Source organism: Seriola aureovittata, chromosome 5 (assembly GCF_021018895.1).
Source record: "Seriola aureovittata isolate HTS-2021-v1 ecotype China chromosome 5, ASM2101889v1, whole genome shotgun sequence".
Taxonomy (NCBI): Eukaryota; Metazoa; Chordata; class Actinopteri; order Carangiformes; family Carangidae; genus Seriola; species Seriola aureovittata.
Window position 1 is genome coordinate 18,940,735 of NC_079368.1, and position 20,685 is coordinate 18,961,419.

The 20,685-nt window shown below is 40.1% G+C and overlaps 1 protein-coding gene across 1 annotated transcript in view; it reads right to left on the reverse strand.

Annotated features, from left to right (window-relative positions):
• smarca2 (SWI/SNF related, matrix associated, actin dependent regulator of chromatin, subfamily a, member 2) overlaps positions 1 to 15,902 on the reverse strand; it is a 47,881-nt gene extending 31,979 nt beyond the window's left edge. The window contains exons 1-15 of the mRNA XM_056375603.1: positions 15,780 to 15,902; positions 13,760 to 14,023; positions 13,028 to 13,157; positions 12,090 to 12,554; positions 11,329 to 11,430; positions 9,270 to 9,522; positions 7,663 to 7,789; positions 6,828 to 7,001; positions 6,364 to 6,537; positions 5,378 to 5,548; positions 4,203 to 4,253; positions 2,479 to 2,609; positions 1,524 to 1,581; positions 1,109 to 1,206; positions 479 to 626 (exon numbers count right to left, since the gene is read on the reverse strand). Of these exons, the coding sequence (XP_056231578.1) occupies positions 479 to 626; positions 1,109 to 1,206; positions 1,524 to 1,581; positions 2,479 to 2,609; positions 4,203 to 4,253; positions 5,378 to 5,548; positions 6,364 to 6,537; positions 6,828 to 7,001; positions 7,663 to 7,789; positions 9,270 to 9,522; positions 11,329 to 11,430; positions 12,090 to 12,554; positions 13,028 to 13,157; positions 13,760 to 13,993 (2,316 nt within the window). The 5' untranslated portion in view covers positions 13,994 to 14,023; positions 15,780 to 15,902. The remainder of the gene's footprint in view (positions 1 to 478; positions 627 to 1,108; positions 1,207 to 1,523; positions 1,582 to 2,478; positions 2,610 to 4,202; positions 4,254 to 5,377; positions 5,549 to 6,363; positions 6,538 to 6,827; positions 7,002 to 7,662; positions 7,790 to 9,269; positions 9,523 to 11,328; positions 11,431 to 12,089; positions 12,555 to 13,027; positions 13,158 to 13,759; positions 14,024 to 15,779) is intronic.
• Positions 15,903 to 20,685: the final 4,783 nt, after the last annotated feature.

Here is a 20,685-nt window from a genome sequence, read left to right on the forward strand (position 1 = left end):
ACTCTATTATAAGCAAATTATTTAAACAGCACTTGTATAAGAATGATTGTGTCCCAAGCTCTTTCATCCATAAAAGCTGCTGATCACTGTGACCGTGATCACTATGAGCAGGTTCCACTGTTTATCAAGACATTGGACTGGTTTACATTCATTCATTCAGTTTTTCTATTACAGTCACCTCTGCTCTGTTTGTCAATTCACTGTCATGTGTGAAAATGCAGCTGCTGTTTTTCAAAAGATTTGTTGATTAGTTCAAGGACAATTCATCATTCAAGATTTTAGAAAAAGTTCTTGGAAACATCTTAGCTGCAAAAGAAACAATGAAAAAATAGGAAGAGGATGAAAAAATAAGTGAAAATGAGATTGTGAAAGTGTTTGCTTCTTGTGTTAAACCTGCCTTTTAGCGGATAGCTGATGAACATTTAATCTGAAACCAATTTATAACAAAGTGGAGTACAGTATGTGTGCGTGTGTGTACCTGGTACTGTTTGAGCATGCCGTTGATCAGCAGTGACGACTGCCTCTCCACCCTCTCAATGACAGCGTGGGCCACGCCGTAGTACGACTGGGAGCTGGTTTCTCCAGCGGGAACGCTGTACTCATCATCCACATCCTGCTTGGCCGAACTGAATGTGTGTTTGGTGCAAATAAAAAAAAAAGAATGATAATGAAAAATAAGAGAGAGAGCATTTGAAACCTCTCTCACCCAAACTGCACTGTGCTGCTTATTGATTTTAATGATCGGTTTCGACCCTTTTGCTGGGTCTGGTGCCGGGAGCACAGCCTGAGGAAAAGCCTGAGCTCCTCACTAAGGGTCCCCCTGGAAAAGTCTACACTCAGTATGAAGACTACCAGAGCTTTATTAATTCATCTATTATGTTGTACTTTTTTTTTCCTTTTAATTTTGAAGTTTGACTCATTTACCCCAGATGAGGCTCTGAGTTTGTTTGAAATTGTTTCAAGTCGAAAATGAAAAAATGTGGTGAATCTTTTCGAACAAAAATTACTCCATCAAAAAACACTAAACTTTTTAGAAATTAAGATTAAATTCATTCTCTTATCTTTGTCTCTAACCGTTCTCGTCAAGTAAAAAGAAGGAATACAGTACTCGATGATGTGCTTGGCGGCCTTCACAGATACTACGTGTCCATTGGCATCGATGATCTTCTTCTCCTCCATTTCTGCCTTGGCCCCGTCCTCTTCCTCCTTTTAAGGCAAAGTTGTGCATACTTAATATAATAATAATAATAATAATAATAATAATAATAATAACAGCACAGAGAGATCCCAGAAGGAGCTCTGATGGCGATAAAACTAAATCATCATATGTAGCATTATTGACATACAGCTACAGCCCCCTGGTGGATTTTGATGTGTATGTACGTATAGAGTTAGTCTGACTGTCAAGCCGAGATGTACTTTAAATCCCATTTAACCACTTTGTCAGTTTGTATGATGTGGAGAATTGCAGGCTGATCTCAAATCCTCCACTGTTGGAGTTCATTAGTGAGAAAGTCACTGACCTCCTCCTCAAACTCGGAGCCGCTCTCCTCGCTGTCTGACCGCGGGGCCACTTCATACCTGGTTTTCAAAGGTGGAACCGGCAGGAAGAGGAAACAAGGACAACACAAAGTACAGTTACAAAAGGCTGGTTCATTTCTATCCGTCACACAGAAACGTAATGTTCAACCTTCCGTCGAATTTATCCTGTAACGAGCAGCGGTCCCCGAAACAGGCAGGGAAGAGGTTTTATTAAGACTCTGCTTTGGGGGCAAATTCCTGAACATAAATTTTGTCACTGCTCAGGAGGTGCTACTCAATCCAAGCTAGAGGTAATTCAGGTACAACGTGGGGCATCTCTCCATCTATCCGTAGATAGTTTGTAAAGTGTGGTGAGTATTAAATTACATTTCCCAATAATCTTCAGGTCGTGTTTTTTCTCTTTTTCAAAAGAGTAAAGTAGCTCCACTTTTTTCCTTGCTTTTATTCCCACAGGTACACTCCACTCTGCACACTCACCTACAAAACACCACATAAAACCACTGCTGTCGGTCACCTTACAGCGTTGCCTTCTCAGTGACGCACACCTGAACCATTCTGGAGAATCAAAGCAGAACCTAGAACCAAGACCTTACAGGTTCTTACAGACTCAGGTTCTGGGAAGTTCCAGAGGAAAAGGCCTATAAAGAGTTACCTTTCAGATGAGATCCTGGTCTCATGACTGTGACCATTTCATCTTAGGTATATCAGTTTTGGCTCATGGACACGTCCGTTAAGGGCTTACGTGAACAATTTCAGCATTTTGTTTCAAGCATTAGTAACAGTGGACTAGTAACAGTAACTAGGTAGCAGAGGCAGCTGTCACCAGCAGAAACTCTCTTATAAACACTTTCCAAAAACACAAACCATAACATCACTTTCATTTAAAAGAGATATCAGAGGTAGACAACCGAACAGTGCAATCATGTGCCTCCTTACCCAGGGTTCATCTCAAGCCAAGCCTCCAGCTGGCTGGATTTGGGAGCATCCGTTCCCTGCAAAACCCTCCCAGTCTCCGTCTGAATCACTTTGACTGGCAGCTCGCTCATTTGGCTGCTCTCGTCCATGGGCTGCAGGAAGACAAACCACATTGAAACATGTGCATTGATAAAACTGAACCACAATATCTTCATTTCATCGGAGATTACAGATTTTTTTCCTGTTTTCATGGCTGCATATGAACAAATTTAAGTACCAGGTGGAGGCTGGATAATAACTGTGAAAACACATGAGAGCGTGTCCCTATAATAACACATAGAAACAAATACTATGATAGAGTAAATTAATTAATTGTCTGCATAATTCTGATGGACCTGAATTAAAGTTTTTGTCCTTGCTTCACTGATTCACCTATTTAAATGGTACCAGAAAATGAAGGAAGGATCATAAATCCCAGTTCCAAACCAATCACCACCACCTTCACTACAATCCAACACTCGGGACTTGGAAAGCCCCCTTTAAAGTCTAACAACCACTGGGATATTGTTTCCTCCATAATTGGCCTTCAAGGCGTATCTCTTTCTGACAGCAGACAAAGGAGGAGAACGCAATTAAAAGCTGTGGGCAGCTTTGAATGAGAACAAATGCTGCAGATTTCTGTTTGGTTTTACAACATAATTTACAAGATGTTTGATTTGCTTCTGTTTGACGATCACTCAGCGTCCAGCTCATCTCTGAGAGGATAAATAATGTTTGTCTGATTTGTTGTTCACATTATTATTTTTATTTTTTTTCATTTCTGTCAGAGCACATTTTGAAGGAAGAGGTGGAGTGAAAGTTTGGTTTCACAGCAGCCGCAATGCAAGTATCAGTGAAAGCAGGAGAGCAATAAATATCGTTATTACAAGTTAAACATCCTCTGAGGGCAAATTTACAGCCTGAGATCCAGCTGTGAATTTAGGTAGAAAAGTGAAACCTGAAACACCCTTTAAACCTGTAATAACTGATTTGGGGGAAGTGGAAACAAGCTGTAAACACAGCAATGACATATCATTGCCGAAGTTGATTTAGTGGACTTGTTAGCAAACCACATCCAGCAGTTACAGTCATGTTTGTGTCATCTGGTGAAACTAAGTCCAGTGTTCCCTCTCTTTTAGCTCTGTTGAGCTTTATATAATAGCCAGGTTTACATTGCAGTTTTGCGCAACATACAAGCAATTTTTAAGAAAAGTTGACAAAACACAATTTGCTCTCTTGCGATATCATTCCAATTAAACATGAAAATGGATTTCCAGCAGTCTGCCTCGTGGTTAGAACCGGCTCCCTGGGGCCTGATACAGCAGCAGGCGCCACGACTTGAATGCGAAAAAAGTGTTTTTCCTTTCAGTTTTGCAAAATATTGGTGATTAGTCTGAAAAACCATCTCTTCTTTTTGATATTTGACAGTTTTTTTGTTTTTTTTCGAAAATTCATGTGTTTCCATTACTCGTTTTTAAGTCTTGTTTTTTTCCCACAGCTTGTGCGACAATAAGCTTGTTACACTTAAGCTTGTTAAGCTTGTTCACTTGTTATACCACTGTGTAAAGCCAAGGATAGCTACCCTTTAAACAGACATCTAAGACAGCTACATAATAATGTTCATAGCCAGAATGGGGGGGGGGGGGGGGAACACACTACCAACAAATATAAAATATAACAACATACAGTACAGCAGTGTAGCTTACCTCTCCATCAGGGCCTATGGCGCTGGTGCCTTCACCATCTCCATCCACCTTCTACACATCAAACACATAAAAACCAATTCAGCTGGCACATTGTAAACGTTTTCATTTTCTACAGGGTATGTTCTAAGTAGAAGTGTGCATGAAGCATGAAGTGATATCTCAGTAATAGTGCTTTTATAATGGGTGGTTTTGGTTGCTTTTAATGGCATTTTAATGGCATGGAGCTCTCCAACTGGATTATTAAAGGTTATCTGTGGTACTCTGTTTACCTTCTGAGTTGAAACTGAAATAATTTTCTTAGATGCTATTCCCAGAATCATCATTACACAAAGTGAGGTATTACACACAGTATGTGGTTACAGAAAAAGCCTTTTTCAAATGGCTAACATCAGTGTCAAGGATGTCAGACCCAGCGTAGTGAATGACTGAGAGTCTGCAGGTGTTTGTTCCAGCCAATGACAACACCTGATTAGTTCTGCCTCTCTGACAGCAAGGTGTGAAATCATCTGGGATAGCATGAACTCTGAGCCCATCATGTGGCTGAGTCCGAGACCATTTCGAGACCCTTCACAGCGTTTTCCTGTCATTTACGGTCACGTACTCTCCTCTGTTTTCTGTTTCACCGTGTGTGTCTTAACCATTGCCCACAAACACTGAGCAGAGGAGAGACAGGTTGACAACTCATTACATCGAGTGCAATAACAGCTTTCCAAAAAGTGTTATAAACCTAGTCCTATAAACCCAAAGATGGACAGACAGTGATTCCAAAAGTCTGAAAGTCAGGGCGAAATATCAGTGTTGCAGATCAAAGCAGCTGACGGCAGTGAGAGCAGCTCTCCAGCTCCACCCTCCAAAACCGCCAACCTAGTCACGCCTGGTAATAACCACACTGTCATTTTGACAGGAACCGTGATACAGAATAATTCATGTCACATTGAACTGTCCTCTGTCGTCTGGACCCACTGACACTGAAACACCATGAACACCAACCATCTTATTATGTGTTTGACAGGATTTTGACAAATATTTTTTTTAAATAATCTAGTGCTTCAGCCACGTTCTAATAAACCATTTTGCCATTTTTCCATCTTCTGTAGGAAAGAGGGTTTCATGGGTTGTTTTTATCTAAACAGAAAAAAAACACAAATTCACCATGTGAACATTTCTCTTCTCACCTTCTTTTTCTTCTTTCTCTTCTTCTTCTCCTTGGCAGCTTGGGCGGCTTTGTGTTCATACACCAGGGTGGTGAGGTTGGCCACGTATTCATCCGTCTGCTGCAGCAAGTAGGCCAGACGCTTGTCTTTCTTTTGATCGATCAGTTTTCGGTAGCCTTCCTCATCTTCTGCCTAAGAGGGGGATGGTGAAAGGAGGTTAATGGTGGAAGAGGACCGGAGCTCCATGAGGAAAATAATCTTCAAAATATTATATACAGCTTGATAATATTCATTCAAAGCTAGTCTGTCTACGCTTTATTTGAATAGTGCAGCGCTAGTGTGCTGACACATCATTACAATTACCAGATCAGCGCTGGTACAAATATCTTCCTTATGTAATGGATCGGTTATCAATACCTATCCACATTATATATTGTCACTTAGATCATAAACTCTGACCAGGAAACCAAAAACAAAAGTTCAACACTGTCTGTCACTCATACTCTCTCTTTTCTGAAACCTATGACACACCATTCACAGTCAACTCCTACAGTCAGTCATGTTGTGCTTGCTCCGTTTGAACTTGGCAGCGGCCTAACGATGGCGATGTTCGATAAAGATGAGGCAGATTCTTTACCAGAGAGCAATGGCCTGATCTTCAGTCCACATTTGAAGTTTTATAAACAAAGACAGGTTCCTTTCATTTGAAGTGTTTGCTGTGTTTACCATTCGCCCCCCAACTTTGGAAAGCATGTCGAGGTATGTAACATTTGTTTAATTCCAGATAAACAGGCTTTTCATTCTACAGATTCTACAGTCAGTCAGTAAATTGTTTCAGAGACATAAAAAGTGCTTTCAAAAGCAAGTTCTCTAGTACCTTAACTCAAGTAAAAATTTGACTGCACAACTTTGAACTCTGAAAAAGCTCAAGTGTGAAGCTTCTAGGACTGTTGCACGTTTATGTCTAAAAGAGGTGATACCATTTATTTAGACTTTCAGGTTCTTACCATGAGTCTCCTCATCCTCTCCTTCTCGATTCTCTCGGTCTCCTTCTTCTGCTCCCGCTCCGTGTTGGTGTGCCAGTTGGCGATGGCTCTGGTGAGTTTCTGGATCTTCCCGGAAACTGAGCGGTGATACTCTTTGAAGTCCTTAGCATGCTGAAGAATGCTGTTGAGATATTCCTGAAAAACAAGTATAAATACTACTTTGACAACACAAGAAAAATCATTAGGCGCCATGTTACCAGAATCAACTTTTTTTGTCAGTTTGTCAATCACTTTTGACAGATTCATGTCAACATGCGGGGACTGTTTGATGCTGCCGCCTTGTTCTCAGCTTTCTATAACTGTTTTCTCTTCTTCATCTTAACATTTTCTGTTGCAGCTACAGAAAACAAATTGTGAAGTTTTCTTTAAACATCAGCTCAGAGTAACGATTTCAACAATTTCAGTACAAACACCGAGGGGCTCACCTGATGTTTCTGTCTGCGCTTCTTTTCCTGCTCGAGCTTCTGCTGCTTCTCCAGCTTCTCAGTCATGCGTGCCTCCCTCAGCGTCTGCCGCTTGCTGCGTCTGTAAGCCTTTGAGTTGAGGGCCGTCTCCAGGGTTGTGTCTCGCCTCATACACGCCACCACGTCCTGTCTCAGCTGGAGATACGCACAGGTTGCACATCAAATTCAGTTTGTAGGTAGACTGATACCGTCAAAACACTGCATCTTAACAGTAAATAGAGCGGAGAATAACACAGCAACTAATGAGGCGTCGTGAAACTTTTGACATGGCCGTAAACTTTTCGTTCAAGAATGACTTGAGGTTATTTTTTTTAAAACTTGGTGTTATGTCACTGACAGGTTGCTGATAATTTCATAAGCAAATATTACAATATAAAAATATTATTAAATCTGGAGACGTCCTGCAAAAACAAAATACAATCCATATGAAATTAAATGACTTCCGTTCTATCTGCAGGAGTTTATTTTGTAATATCTATAATACAAACTTTACTGTTTCAATATTTTAACTGTCTAATTTGTAGAAACATCATTTTCATGAAGGAAAAAAATAACCAATTTCATGTCACTCTTTTAACCAATCTGGCTCAATTTAGTCCATAAAGAATAATCTCAGGAAACCTGGTGTGGATTCAATGAGCATCAGTCAATGTTAAAAGTACTGCACTCTTATAGCACTTGCTGGGCTGTTGACAATAAAAACGGTGAAGTGAAGTTATTCTAGGTGTGGCTTTACATTTATGTAGTCACACTGAACATGAAACATGAAACATGAAACACGGCGGCCGTTGTGTACCTGCCGCTGGAAGTTGAGTAGTCGCAGCGCCTTGAGCTCGACTGTGGCTTTAGTCCTCAGGTCAGGAGGCAGGGAGCCCGGCAGACTCTCCAGTTCCTGGATGCGATGTGCAATCCGAGCCTGCAATCTGAAGAACATCAAGAGGACATTTAATCAGTGAAATTATTCGGTCTGCAACTAATAATTATATTCATTATTTTATTTATTTTTTTGTTGGTAAATAAAATGTCTTAAGAGTTATTGTCTTAAAATGGCTGCTGAATATATTTTAATTATCATGATATAAAATAGAAGAGTCAGGCTGCTGTCAGTTGAATTATTACAACTACTCACAGCTGCATCATTTTACACAGAGAATTGATAGCCTGTAAACATTTACAAACCCAGTCTTGTGTTGATCAGCTGAATGACTGAATTGATTAACTGGTTAATTATTGGCTAAAATGACACATATCAGATCAGTGGCAGCGGTAGCATTGTGGAAGTTCCCGGTATCCTTAACAGGGTCATGTTAATTTATTCTACATTAGAGAAATAAATCTGCTGTATAGTGATGCAATCTGTTTTAAATCTTTCACTCAGCTGTGCTCAGTAACTTTACTTTGAAAAGTACTTTTCTGTTCCACTTGGTTGTGCATGATAGACAGACACAACAGCCACTTTACAGGGACTCCTTTTAACTTTGGTTACCCACTGTGCCGAGTGTCACCTGCTGTAGCGGTTTTTCGACAAGAGGAGTTGCAATTTATGGGAAACTGTGAGGTGCTGTAAGCTGAAATGGCCTAATAAGACAGACAAACTGAGGAGAGTTCAGCGCTCTCTCGTCTCCGAGAATATCTTGACCAAACAGCTTGTCAAGGCTGATATGAGAACACGAAGAGGGGATCATCAAAACAAGCGTCTGAAGTTGTATGAAGAAAAACATCTCCTGCTAGGATCTTTACTCACATACCTACTAAGAGGCATAAAGATAATGAAAATAATTTCTACGTTAGGAGAAAATATCAGACTCCACCATGTACAAGAACGTATGAGCTTCACATACTTCAGAGGTGCAAAGTAGGGAGATATGCACAGAGATTACTGGATCTCAATTAGGGCTGGGCAATTAACCATAAAAGTATCAAAATCGACATTTGCAACCTATAACTGTCTCAATCTTGCTCATGTCAATTAATTCAGTTAATACTTTCCCAAATGTGTGTGTTTATGAACAGTCCCCTTAAAAAATACAGTAACGTGTCTCAACCCCATTCAACTAACATTAGGCCACGTTCACTCAGAGCACAAACAACGACCCTCAACCCGAGCAACTTCTACCCTATTTGCAATTGAGGTAAAAGTTTGAAATAATCAGGATATTGATTTGAAGTCATGTCGTCCAGGCCTAACCTTAATATAGAAAATCACTTACATACTATCTCTTGCTACTGAGCTGCAGAAAAGGGGGAGTTTACATTGCAACTCTGTCTAAAAAGCAGTATTTCATGTTTGTTTCAAAAAGTTAAAGGCTGACATTTGAACCTCTTGACATTTTGTAAGTTTGCTCACCTGAAATCATTTGAATTGAATGAAGAAAATTATCCATGTGTGATATCTGTAAATACCTGTACTCTCTCTCCTGCAGGATCCCCACTGGATCCAAGCCCTGGGGCTTCTGGATCGGCGTGACACGGTTCTGCTTCTGCTGCATCTGTAGCATGGGGGACACCTGCTGCCCGGGAGGCTGAGGGGTCACCGAGCTGCCTGGCATGGGCCCAGCTGGCACAGCAGTGGCCTGGGGTGGTGCAGGGGATGGGCGTCCACTGGGCGCAGGGGTGAGGTGCTTCTGAGCGTTGGCTTGACTGTCACCACCCTGAGCTGGAGACCAAAGACTGTTACTGGGGCAGTTCTCAGTAGGGTAGGGCAGGTTGACAACGACATGATCAGAATAAATGATTGACGAGTTCATATAAACCAGGTTTTCCTCAGTTCCATCAAATACAAACCAGATTATACTGATTTGCAAAGCACCAGACACTTGCACATAACAGCACTGGCCTTTCTCCCTCCCAGACCCAGCTCCGGGAAGACTCCCTCAATTCCCTGACAATCTAAGGTCACTCCTCAATCTAAACCCTGATGTCTCTGAAACGCTGTGAATCTGGTTCCTCACATGGGAGTAATATGCGACCAGAGACCCCTCCAGGAACTGTTGTTGTTTTGACTTCCTATTATTCCGATTTATTCAGTTTTAAATTGACCTCATTGGGAATCTAGATATTTTTCTTTTCGTAAATTTGGGGTTTGTATTTATTTATTATTTATCAATCGGGGCTTTGTATTTATTTACTTATTTCTGACTTTCTTCAAACATTTGTTGTAAGATGCTTGTTTATTGAACCAATATCCTGTGCTTATACTTGTGGAATTTGAGTGGTGAGTATAAATTATGATTGTGAATGAAGCCTCCAAACAGAGAATCCATGTATTTGTGACATACAGAATATTATAGTATACTTTTTCCCACAGCCATATTATTATTATGAATCATTAAATAAAGCTGATCGATGTGCAAGGTACAAGATCTACCAAAACTACCAGGATAAAAGCACTTATAGATTTATACTAGACTGATGCAGACACATGGGAAAAGCCTGTTTGTTGCTTGTGTGTGTGGGTGAAGTTTGAAGCTTTGAGAGGTGCAGAAAACTGGGTGGTGAACTCAATGAATTATCTAGAGGCAGATCACTCCTTTAATATTAATGAAAGCTATGATCATTCCACCAGGGACCTCATGAGGTTTAATGTTAAAAAAATATATATTAAAAAAACAAAAACTTGCTTCAAACCCTTGAAAATCAAACACTACATTTTTAATGCCATCAATAGGATAATAAAACTGGGGAGCTTCTTCTTTGGCAAAGAAAAGGAGATTTTATTAGACTTGCAGACTTTGATGTTTCATCCTACTGGGAATTTATTTCACTATAAAATGTATTAATCATAACATTTCTCCCGAATTACTGCGGTGTTGTTGCTGTATTGTACATCTCCCAGGTAGGATTTGTGTCTTGTTCATCGACATTCTCACTTGTTTCTGACTTTGAGAGAAAATTATTGTTGACCAGGCAACATATGCAAATTATGTATCAGGGTAGATTTCTGTCTTTACAGCAGGAGATAATGTGGCATCTTCAGAGCTGGTGCTGTTACACTGTATTTGAAGTAAGTCTTGGATTGAAGCATCTTTCTTGTCCTTTATTGTCCTTTCCACCAATTCGAACCCAGGTGCTTGTTCTGGGCTGGTGGACTGCCGCCATAGAGCCACGTCATTACGTCACTGTATGCATACATGTCTCTGCTTTCCCAGCAACGCTAGCGCCAAGCACAGCAACAACAGATGGCAGACTACATAGTCTGTTTTCGGGTGTTGCTCCTGCCTTTGTCCGCCTACATTGGCATCCAAACGTTTTGATGTTTATTTTGAATATTTCAAAATTAAAAAAAAAAAAAAAATGGCAGTCACGAACCAGCCCCTTGAACTGCCTTGAGAATCTCATACAAGACTACACATCAAACAGCTGGACGCAACATGGTCAGTCTCAAACCTCTCTCTCCTACACTGGATTATGATGTGTGGAATGAAAAAGCCAAAGCTATTATGAACATGTACACAGTTCTTACCATCAGACCAAGGCTTGGGTCCTGTGCTCTGATTGTGGCCTTGCATGGCTGGAGTTGGGCAGGGACTTGACTGGGGTCCACCTATAGGTGCCATTGCCATACCTTTCAACAGGATAGAAGTTTTCTATATTATTCCTCTGTCTGTTTTGTGACATAAACAGATAAAATCTGCCTGTGACGGGTTGAGTGATTTTACTCATTTGTTCTTGTAAACAATCAACTGAAAATACATTTTTTTTGAAGGAATGAAAGAATTCCTGCTTCTCAAAATGTTAGAATTTGATCTTTGTTTTATATGACAGTAAAATGGAGAAACAAATGTTTATGTTTATGTTTAATTGATCATTTTTTCTTTTCAGGGTAGAAAACCCTGGTCACATTTTAGGTAATTTGCCACAAAAGAGCCACAGAAAATAGTAAAATAATAACAGTGATAAAAGCACCACCTGAGAGAAATCTGATAAAATATGAGATTATAATAATTTCTGGTTTTAGGATGCAACAGACGCAAAACACATTTTTTCAATGCACAAATTGTTCATGACAGAGTACATCAGCTGTCAGGTCATATTACAGGTATTCACACTCTTAGGTCAGAACAAAGCCACATTAAGACATGAACTCCATATCCGTACTTTGAGGTGGCCTTGTTCACATTAAAGTGGCAAGGGTGTCAGATCTGCTGCATCAGACAAAGTCAACACTGATTCACTTGCTCATTATAAAGCAGTTTGTATCACTGTTAAACTGGATCTGCCTACCTGGAGGCCTGTTGTAAGGACTGGCGCTAGGTGCTGGCTGCTGCTGCTGCTGCTGCTGTTGTTGCTGCTGCTGCTGCTGCTGCTGTTGTTGTTGTTGTTGTTGCTGCTGCTGCTGCTGCTGTTGCTGTTGCTGCTGCATTGTGGGTAGGCTCCTCTTGCCCTGAACAGCCAGTTGGAGGTTTTCAGGCAGGGGTTGCCCACGGCCCAGGATCTTGTAGGCGAGGATCTGAGCTCTGAGCTGCTGCAGCTGGACCGGGCTGAAAGCAGAAGGTCCCCGTCCCTGCTGGGCCATGTTGGACATGTTGGACATGTTGGACATGCCTCCCTGTGGATCCATGGGCATCATAGGGCCTGACTGTGAGGGAGGCATGTGGGGCGGCGTGGGTCCCCCACCTCCTCCTCCTGACATGGGGCTAGAAGCATGCTCATGGACACCCATAGGGGATGGATGGGGAGACATGTATCCTAAAGCAGACAGGAAAGAGTTTAATTTTACCCAAAAATCCCACTGGTACCTTTTAAGCAGAAGTTTCTAACCTGGAGGTCAGAGCCCATGTAACGGATCTTACAATAAATAATAAAAAAGGAGTCACAAGATTATTAGCAAGACAGAAAAACAGAAAATACATGTTTTCTGAGACAAAACTGGGCATTTGTTGAAATGTTTACTCTAAAACTTGCCTGGAAAAATATGACTTTAAAAAGGTATTTAAGTAAAAGGAATAATTACAATTTGGTTGATCTGATAATATTCTGTAGACATGTGAAGGGGAATTGCTTTAGTGGGTCACAAGCCTAAAAGGTTGACAAGACTGCCATCAAGTATTGATGAAGTTTCTGATCCTACTGAGCAAAAAAAGGTTTTCTGTATTACAAACTCAAACTAATAAAACAATGAGCCCACTACTTTTAGTTTTAAAAACAAAGCAGAACAACACCTTGGCTGTGTTGGTCCATAGGACTCTGTGGAGGCCCCATCCCACTGTGCAGAGATCTCATCCCCACACCTTTCATGTGACCAAAGTGCATCGCGTCTGCCATTGTCTTATCATTCATCCCCTCCATGGGCTAAAAATTAAAAAAAATCTTTAAGTTTCACACGAATTCATTAATACAATGTGTTCAGAAAGTATTCAGACCCCTTCAATTTTTACACAATGTTTTTGTTATGTTGCTGACTTATGCTAAAAAATAATCATAAAAATACTTTGTTTTTATTTTAACATAAGGTTGCATCTTAAAAATGTGAAGAGTGAAGGTGTCTGAAAACTTTGTGAATGCACTGAACAACACATTTTCTCGCCAAACTGTAGTTTCTAACCAAACCCTGGAATCAATACCCACAAAAATGAACACTGTCTGTCAATCAAACGTTGCGTTGAGCAAAATGTATTTTTTTTATTCATCTTAGGTCATTACAATGTCAAAAAGGGGATCAGAGAGCTGAACGGGTAAGAAGATGATAAAAAACAGCAGAGACATACTGACACTTATAGATTCCTCCATTTTACCATTTTTGTCATAAACACATAACAAAAAAAACATTTAAAAAAAACCACAAAGACAATTGCAATGTTTCTATATAACTATATATATGCTATATAGTTTGGTACTTCTCTAATCCATTATCTTTTTATTCAGCAGTGATAGCAGCTGCAGGTATACTATACCTTGTGCATAGGATACATGCTGTCCTGAGAGTAATCACTTTGCCCCTGGCCCTGCATGCCATGAGGTGCATTGGGTGTTCCAGGTCCAGGACTGGGTCCCATCATACTGTGAACAGAGCCTGGTGAGGGGTCCGGTCCAGGGCTGGGGCCCAAGATGGGCCCTGGGGATAGACCTGCCCCCGGAGAAGGGCCAGGATGGGACATACCACCTGACGTGTCTGAGGGGGTGGACATCTACTGAACTGCTGGTGGGACACCAGACAGCTAAGAGGGGAAAAAAGGAAGAACATGATTTTACTGCCACAATAAAATTGAATATTATTAACACTGTTATTGTATTTTAAAATTTTGTTTGAATTGTCTGCACTCTTTATTACACAGCAGTTTCCTTCAACAGGATTATGTTGTATAGACATATTTTAACAAAAAATCCATTTAATCAATGAACACATAAATCAGGGGGAGGTCCTTGTGGCCTAGTAGTTAAGATGTGTGCCATGTACTGTGACTGACTTTTGTTGCATGCCATTACCCCTCTCCACTGTCCACTGTCAATAATATCGGAATCATGGGCAGTGCTTCATATAGGCAGAGTGTGCAGCTTAAGACCTGACACATGCTTTAATTTAATTTCCAGTAAAACAAAAACAAAAAAAATACATAAACTAACTTTCAAGTCTAATTTTGAACCAGAAAAAGCCTTGAGTAACAACAACAACATCAACCATAACATATACATTACTGTGCAAACTGTTTCAGGCACTTTAGATGTTTAGATTCTTATCCATCATGGAGTGTAATCAGAGAGGCGTGATTATGTCCCTAATTCATTCTGCAGCAGGACAAGCCCAGACACACAGACAGACTCATAAACAACTGCAGTATCTTCAGCGACAAGAGGAACAAGGAGTCCTGCAACCGGTGGTCTGAACCCCACAGAGCCCTGATCTCAACATCATGGAGTCAGGGATCACATGAAGAGACAGAAGACACTGAGACCTGGAACAACCTACCTACCAAGTACCTGAAAAACTGTGAACAGATGTACAGAGAGGAACTGGGGCTGTTTTAAATGCAAAGAGTGGTCACAGAAACTAAGATTAAGGCTTTTTTTCTGCACTCTGCATGAAGTTCACTGATGACTAAAAACTATTCGTGGTGCTGCAACCTTAATGCTAACAAGAAAATACCATCCACTATTGTATCAGCCTGACTGACCACTTTTGTCAAATTAGATATTGTCAATCTTTTACTTTCTGCTGTCAAACCTCAGAACCATAACTGCTCCTGCACAGGACTGTTGCCCAAATGCAGATATCAGACCTATTTGCCTCACCTGACGTTACACTTAAAATACATAGATTCTTTCCGTTATGAGCATAACACAATGGCCCATCTCCGATATGCTACAGTAAGCCTGTCGGTATCGTAATTACTAATGACTACTGTAAATGCTCAACCAATTACCATTTTTTGATAAAAACAGACAGTATTGAACTTACAGCAATAAAATAAATGTCTCCTTGCCACTGACAAATAATAAATAGCGCGATTTAAATGATATAAGTAGGCTAGCGTTAGCGCTGTATCGTTGTTGTCTGTCAATCTCTGTGCCGTTCAGTTCAGTTCTGTGCAACCAACTCTGACTGAATCATGGCTTCCCCAAAACTGGTGGCCATCACGGATATGCCATCAAAAATCAAACTTTAGCTGAAAGTCACGCGCCTGACATGACTTTGGCGACATCTGTAGAGGCAGCGATTGACTTTAATATAAAATAGAGAAGCCCAAAGTTTCACGGAACAAACAACATGGACGCTTTTGAGCGTTTAGTTTTGCTTGATCTTCGGGGAACTTAGCTAACCGCTAGCTGCAGCTAGTTAGCTTAGCAACTAGTCTGCTAGCTCTGGTTAGAGACTCAACCGAACTGTGTCCTGTCAGAAAGTTCGGACCGTTAGCAGAACCCTGAGTTGTTACATGCCAGTATTTATCAAATATGTAGCGCCGTTAGTTAAATTACCTTTCGGCTGAACTGAAACTGCTCACAATAAGGTGAATATATTATAATGTTTCTTCAAAATATGACTGCTGTCCATAAGTTCACTCCCCCTCCGTGTTGTTTTGCTGACATGCTAAAGTTTTTTTTTGTCACCATTATTGATTTGTCAACGTCACCGGAAATCCCGCCTACCTCCACAGTGATTGGTTGGACCACACGTCATTCACTTTCACTTTCATCATTGTGTTTCTTGGGCGTGTAGCTGCAACTTTCTGGTATCTGTAGTGTCTGTAGCTGCAAACAAGACAATCTCACACTTGTATAAAAGTTTACTACAAACTATGAGATCTTATTTGGAGTCACAACCATGATGAATTTAAAACAGTCTCGTATTATCTTGTGTTTAATATCAGGGGCAGAGCCAGACATTTTTAACATTCAGGGATTAGCCCCAATTTAATCGATATTATAGACTGTACATAAAAAGCCGATATTCAGGGGACATGCTCCCCCGGGGAATTTTTTACCCATTCACATCAGTTGAATGCACTATTTACAAGCCATTTGTACATCATTTGGGGAAAACATAACAGTTGCCCAGAAAAAAAAAAATCATCTAAACCTGCATCACATTTTGAATCAAATTGTTCTCTGTCTCCATCATTCTGAAACCACAACACAACAGATTTTGACAATGATTAAGTTTCCCTACTGTCACATAAGATGCAAAAATTGTCTGATGTGACTATTTTGAATTTACATGACATAGGTGGGGAATGAATCTGGCATAAACAGCATCACTAATCTTGACACCTATTTTTGTTACACTATGTTGGATTAAAGTTCACAGATTTAATGTTTAGATGACAAATCTACATTAAATCCAGACCATAATAATACATGCCGCTCTAACTGAGCAGTCATGGATTCACAACGAGTCCAAGTGAATGTCTTCACAACTCTGAACTGAATATGAGGCCAACAGAAGAACATTTACTCTAATGATATTACATTTCTTTAAAGAATAGCATCATAGTATAAATAACATGGACATGTACTGTAATATTATCATACAGTATTTTATTTGATCTACTCCGGATCACTCCGTTTTCATTCCCTCTTCTTTTCTTCTTCTTTCACTCTCTCAGCTCCACTCATCCATCCCTGGAAATGTCCTGCTAACTGCTTCTGCCGCTTTGCTCATATTCCTCAAGTAAAGTCCAGTATAATCCTAGAACACGTGAAAAATTATATTGCTACCATGGAATCACGTTTTCATTTTCAGCTTTATATGATTTTCTTAATAGTCCCCAATAGGCTTCTATAATGACTTTAATATTTATAATTTCAGCCTATTATTTTTCCAGATGCTTTGAGGATGAAACACTATATCATAATCCTGGATTGTGCATTTAAAGGAGAATCCAACCCTTTTTAAGAATTCACACTTGTTATTGCTGTGCCCCAGAACAAATTGGTGAATGTTTGTAAACATGCAGCGCTCTCCTCTAAAGTAAGAAACCAAAGGGAGAACCTTAAAATGTGCAATTTCTTCCCGGTTTGCTCTGTAACAATGAATGGGGCTCTGATGCTACAAGGCCATAAAATGTTTGTGTAATTTCTTACACTAAAATGACTGTTTCAAATCTAAAGCTTTATATCCAATTCAAAATCTGGATGAGACCTGTTAGGAGGTAATCTACACAGCTACTGTAAATTATGGGGATAGAGAGGGAACTTAGTGGCTCAAAGTAATTTCAGCTATATAACATCAGTAGGGTGACTCATTTAAAGAGAGTACTGCAATTCCTGCATTCCACATTTTCATTTTACTGGAAATCACATCTGTTGATTCTTCACGAAGTCAGTGCCCCTTGTGTTAATCTATGGATTCTCTCTGATTTCTACCTTTAGGACAGATAATTCAGACTAAACTGTCCTTGGACCCAGCAGTAACATGTGACATTTAAGCTTTTCATTTAGTCAAAATTGCTTTCAAATTAATGAACTGTATGTTAATGAACGTTGTGATTGTTATTTATTAGTAACCTGACTTCATGCACAGCTGCGGTTGGACTTATACCTGCAGTTTACCTTCACTTATTGTTGTTTATTGATTTTTGCTGCTGCTTGTGGACATACGGGCATTAAGCCGAAAGGCGCCAACTTTGCTTTAAATACGGAAGAAAAAAAGCAGGAAGGTCGCAGTTGTAAAATAGGCAAACACAAACGTTTTCATATCACAAACTGAATATCAGTAAAAGGGAAACCATGATTGTAGTTTATATTCTAAGTATGCATTTATAGTAATAACTGAATGTATGGAGTTTTTATGCCTCATTCCTAAGCACGCATTGGAACTTTTTTTGCACAGACAAATACATTTTGCAAACACACAAATTACATTTTGAAGAAAATTTTTTTTTGAGCAAATAATACCGTAACCTGCGCAAACTAAAATCTATTCTGTGTTCAATAAACCTATTTCTCAGTTTGCTATTATCCACAATATCAATGTGTGATACTCACTTTAGTCAATTCTATGTGAAGCTGCTAGGCCAAAACTGAATACTTCACGTGCGCATACAAATATACTGGTACTAAGCACTTGCACATACATGCACACTGTCAGGCATTCACTGTACATGTATACATACGGTTATGCATGTGTAGGGCAGTAGCCCAAGTCGCAGTTGCGATGTTTATTCCCAGGTGAATCCCGGTTTGTGTGTTATTTGACCGCTGTGGGACACCGTAGTTTTGAGGTGTGTTTCGTACGGGACGCCATCTTGGTTTAATGTTTTCAACTCTCACGGTACAAAGAAAGCAGTGTTAACAGCAGCCTGCATCGCCTTACAATAGCTTCATTTAAATCAACTTCCAGTCTTTCTGTTAAAACTCTCTGTAAACAACATGTTAGTTAACAGTTGGTGATGGATCCGAGAAGCGAGCAGTTGTATTTCCTGTCTTAAGGTTGTGTGTAATATCGGCTAGCCGGCTAGCTTTCTGTGCGTCGCAGCAGCACCTGATCAATGGAAACAGTGTGGGATGTCTCATCTGGTTGGTTACAGGTAGGCATGCTATTCATCTCCTAGATACTTTAGCTCAGCAGTTAGTGATGGCTTCTCTCTCTCTCTCCCTCTATCTTGCTCGGTGTTTTTGAAACTTGAGTGTAGAGGATTTTGATGTCAGCTGTCAGGGGGGGAAGAGTGAGTGAGCTCCTGACCGCCATGCAAACTGGTAAAACGGATCTGTCACATCTCATCTCCGGGTTGGTGCTCCTATAAAAGTATATATGTGTATAGGTAAATATGTGTTTTTTAAAAAACTAATTTCGCAGCTGCATTTACTCTTTCATCCGGGAGCGCAGTGTAGCCACGGTGTTTTAGCGGGTGTTTACGTCAATGCCGATCGGAGCCGGAGCCGCGTATTCTTCAGTCATTTGACCCCGGGTGTGAATGCCGATTGCACCCTTTTCCAGACAGCTTCAGCCTGAGCTAAATTGTTGACTGACATGATGCATTTTGCCTCCACCTGTATCTTTACTCCTTTTATGTTTATTGGTGGTTGGTGTACCACCTAGTGCTCGTAACTCTCGGTTAAACTGTGGTGCCTTCCGGATACATACATACTCAAGCGCACACACACACATACATACATGACCGCCTGTTGCAGGACTCCTTGTTCTCTGTCTGTGTGTTTGGGCTCGTTGTCCTGCTGCAGAATGAATTTGGGACCAACCAGATTCCTCCCTGATGTTATTGCATGATGAATCTAAACACTTAAACTGCCTAAAATCTTTGCAAAGTGCCGTACTTGTACTTGAGTATATTACTTTATTCATCTACTCTACTACAATTAAGAGAGAAATATGCATGATGCAAAAGTTGCATAATAAACACTTTTGCTTCTGATACATTCAGTACATGTTGCTGATAATAGTTGTGCTCTTTTACTTAGTTACTTAGTATTGATGCATGACTTTCACTTATAAGGGAATAATTTGACTTTCTTGTCTTGCTATTTTTTACTTAAGGGTCTGATAACCTTTTCCATCCATGTTGGTTAAACATTAAAAACTGAATTTAAGGCCCCAAATCAAATGCTCAAATCAAATATGATTGTTTTACACAGTGGTTATATATTTCCAGTTGTGATCAGGGAACCTTTATCATAGAAGCAACCTACACTTGCAGGCCAAGGGATTACATGTAATAGAGACACTAACATTTGTATTGCAAGCTGCAAATATGTAGAGGCAAAAAGTGTTGTAAAATATGTGTTCATCTGTCCAGTGAACACAAGATGGCAGTAGTGACCAGCAGTTGCTTCAGTAAACTTACCTCTGCCGCTCTGCACTGTGGCACAGAAGCCCCTTGGCAGGTAATGAACTGGCACAGCCATCTGAGCTCTAAACAAACATGTCAAGTCCAGAGTGACTGAGTGCTAGTCCACATTTACATCCACTGACTTAGTAAGTCTGATAATAGCATTGTGGACTTTCAAAGGCAAGCCATGCAAATAATACACAGGTTCAGTCAAGCTCCATTTGCATCCTTCTGATATCAGAAGCTTTGTTTTGTTTTCAGTATGAAAAGATTAAGCTGTTTTTACTGGACATTTGTTTGTTTAAACTCAATAGAGATATTGTTTTTTCTATCCTGTTTCTTTCTACATAGTGCAGTTCATAATTTGTCTGCATTTGCATCAAGTGTATCTTATCTCAATAAACTAAAATAAATATTACAAGTAGAACCTGTTCTAGGAAACATGTCAGTATTCATTGTTTATTTCTCTGCAACCTTCCTTAGATCAAGCTTTTGTGCTATCTAGTAAATCATGGAAATAAATTCTTTAAATGTCTTACTGGCTGCATCCTTCACACCTACACTGCACTGGATGCTGTACGGGACTGGCAGACTTTAGG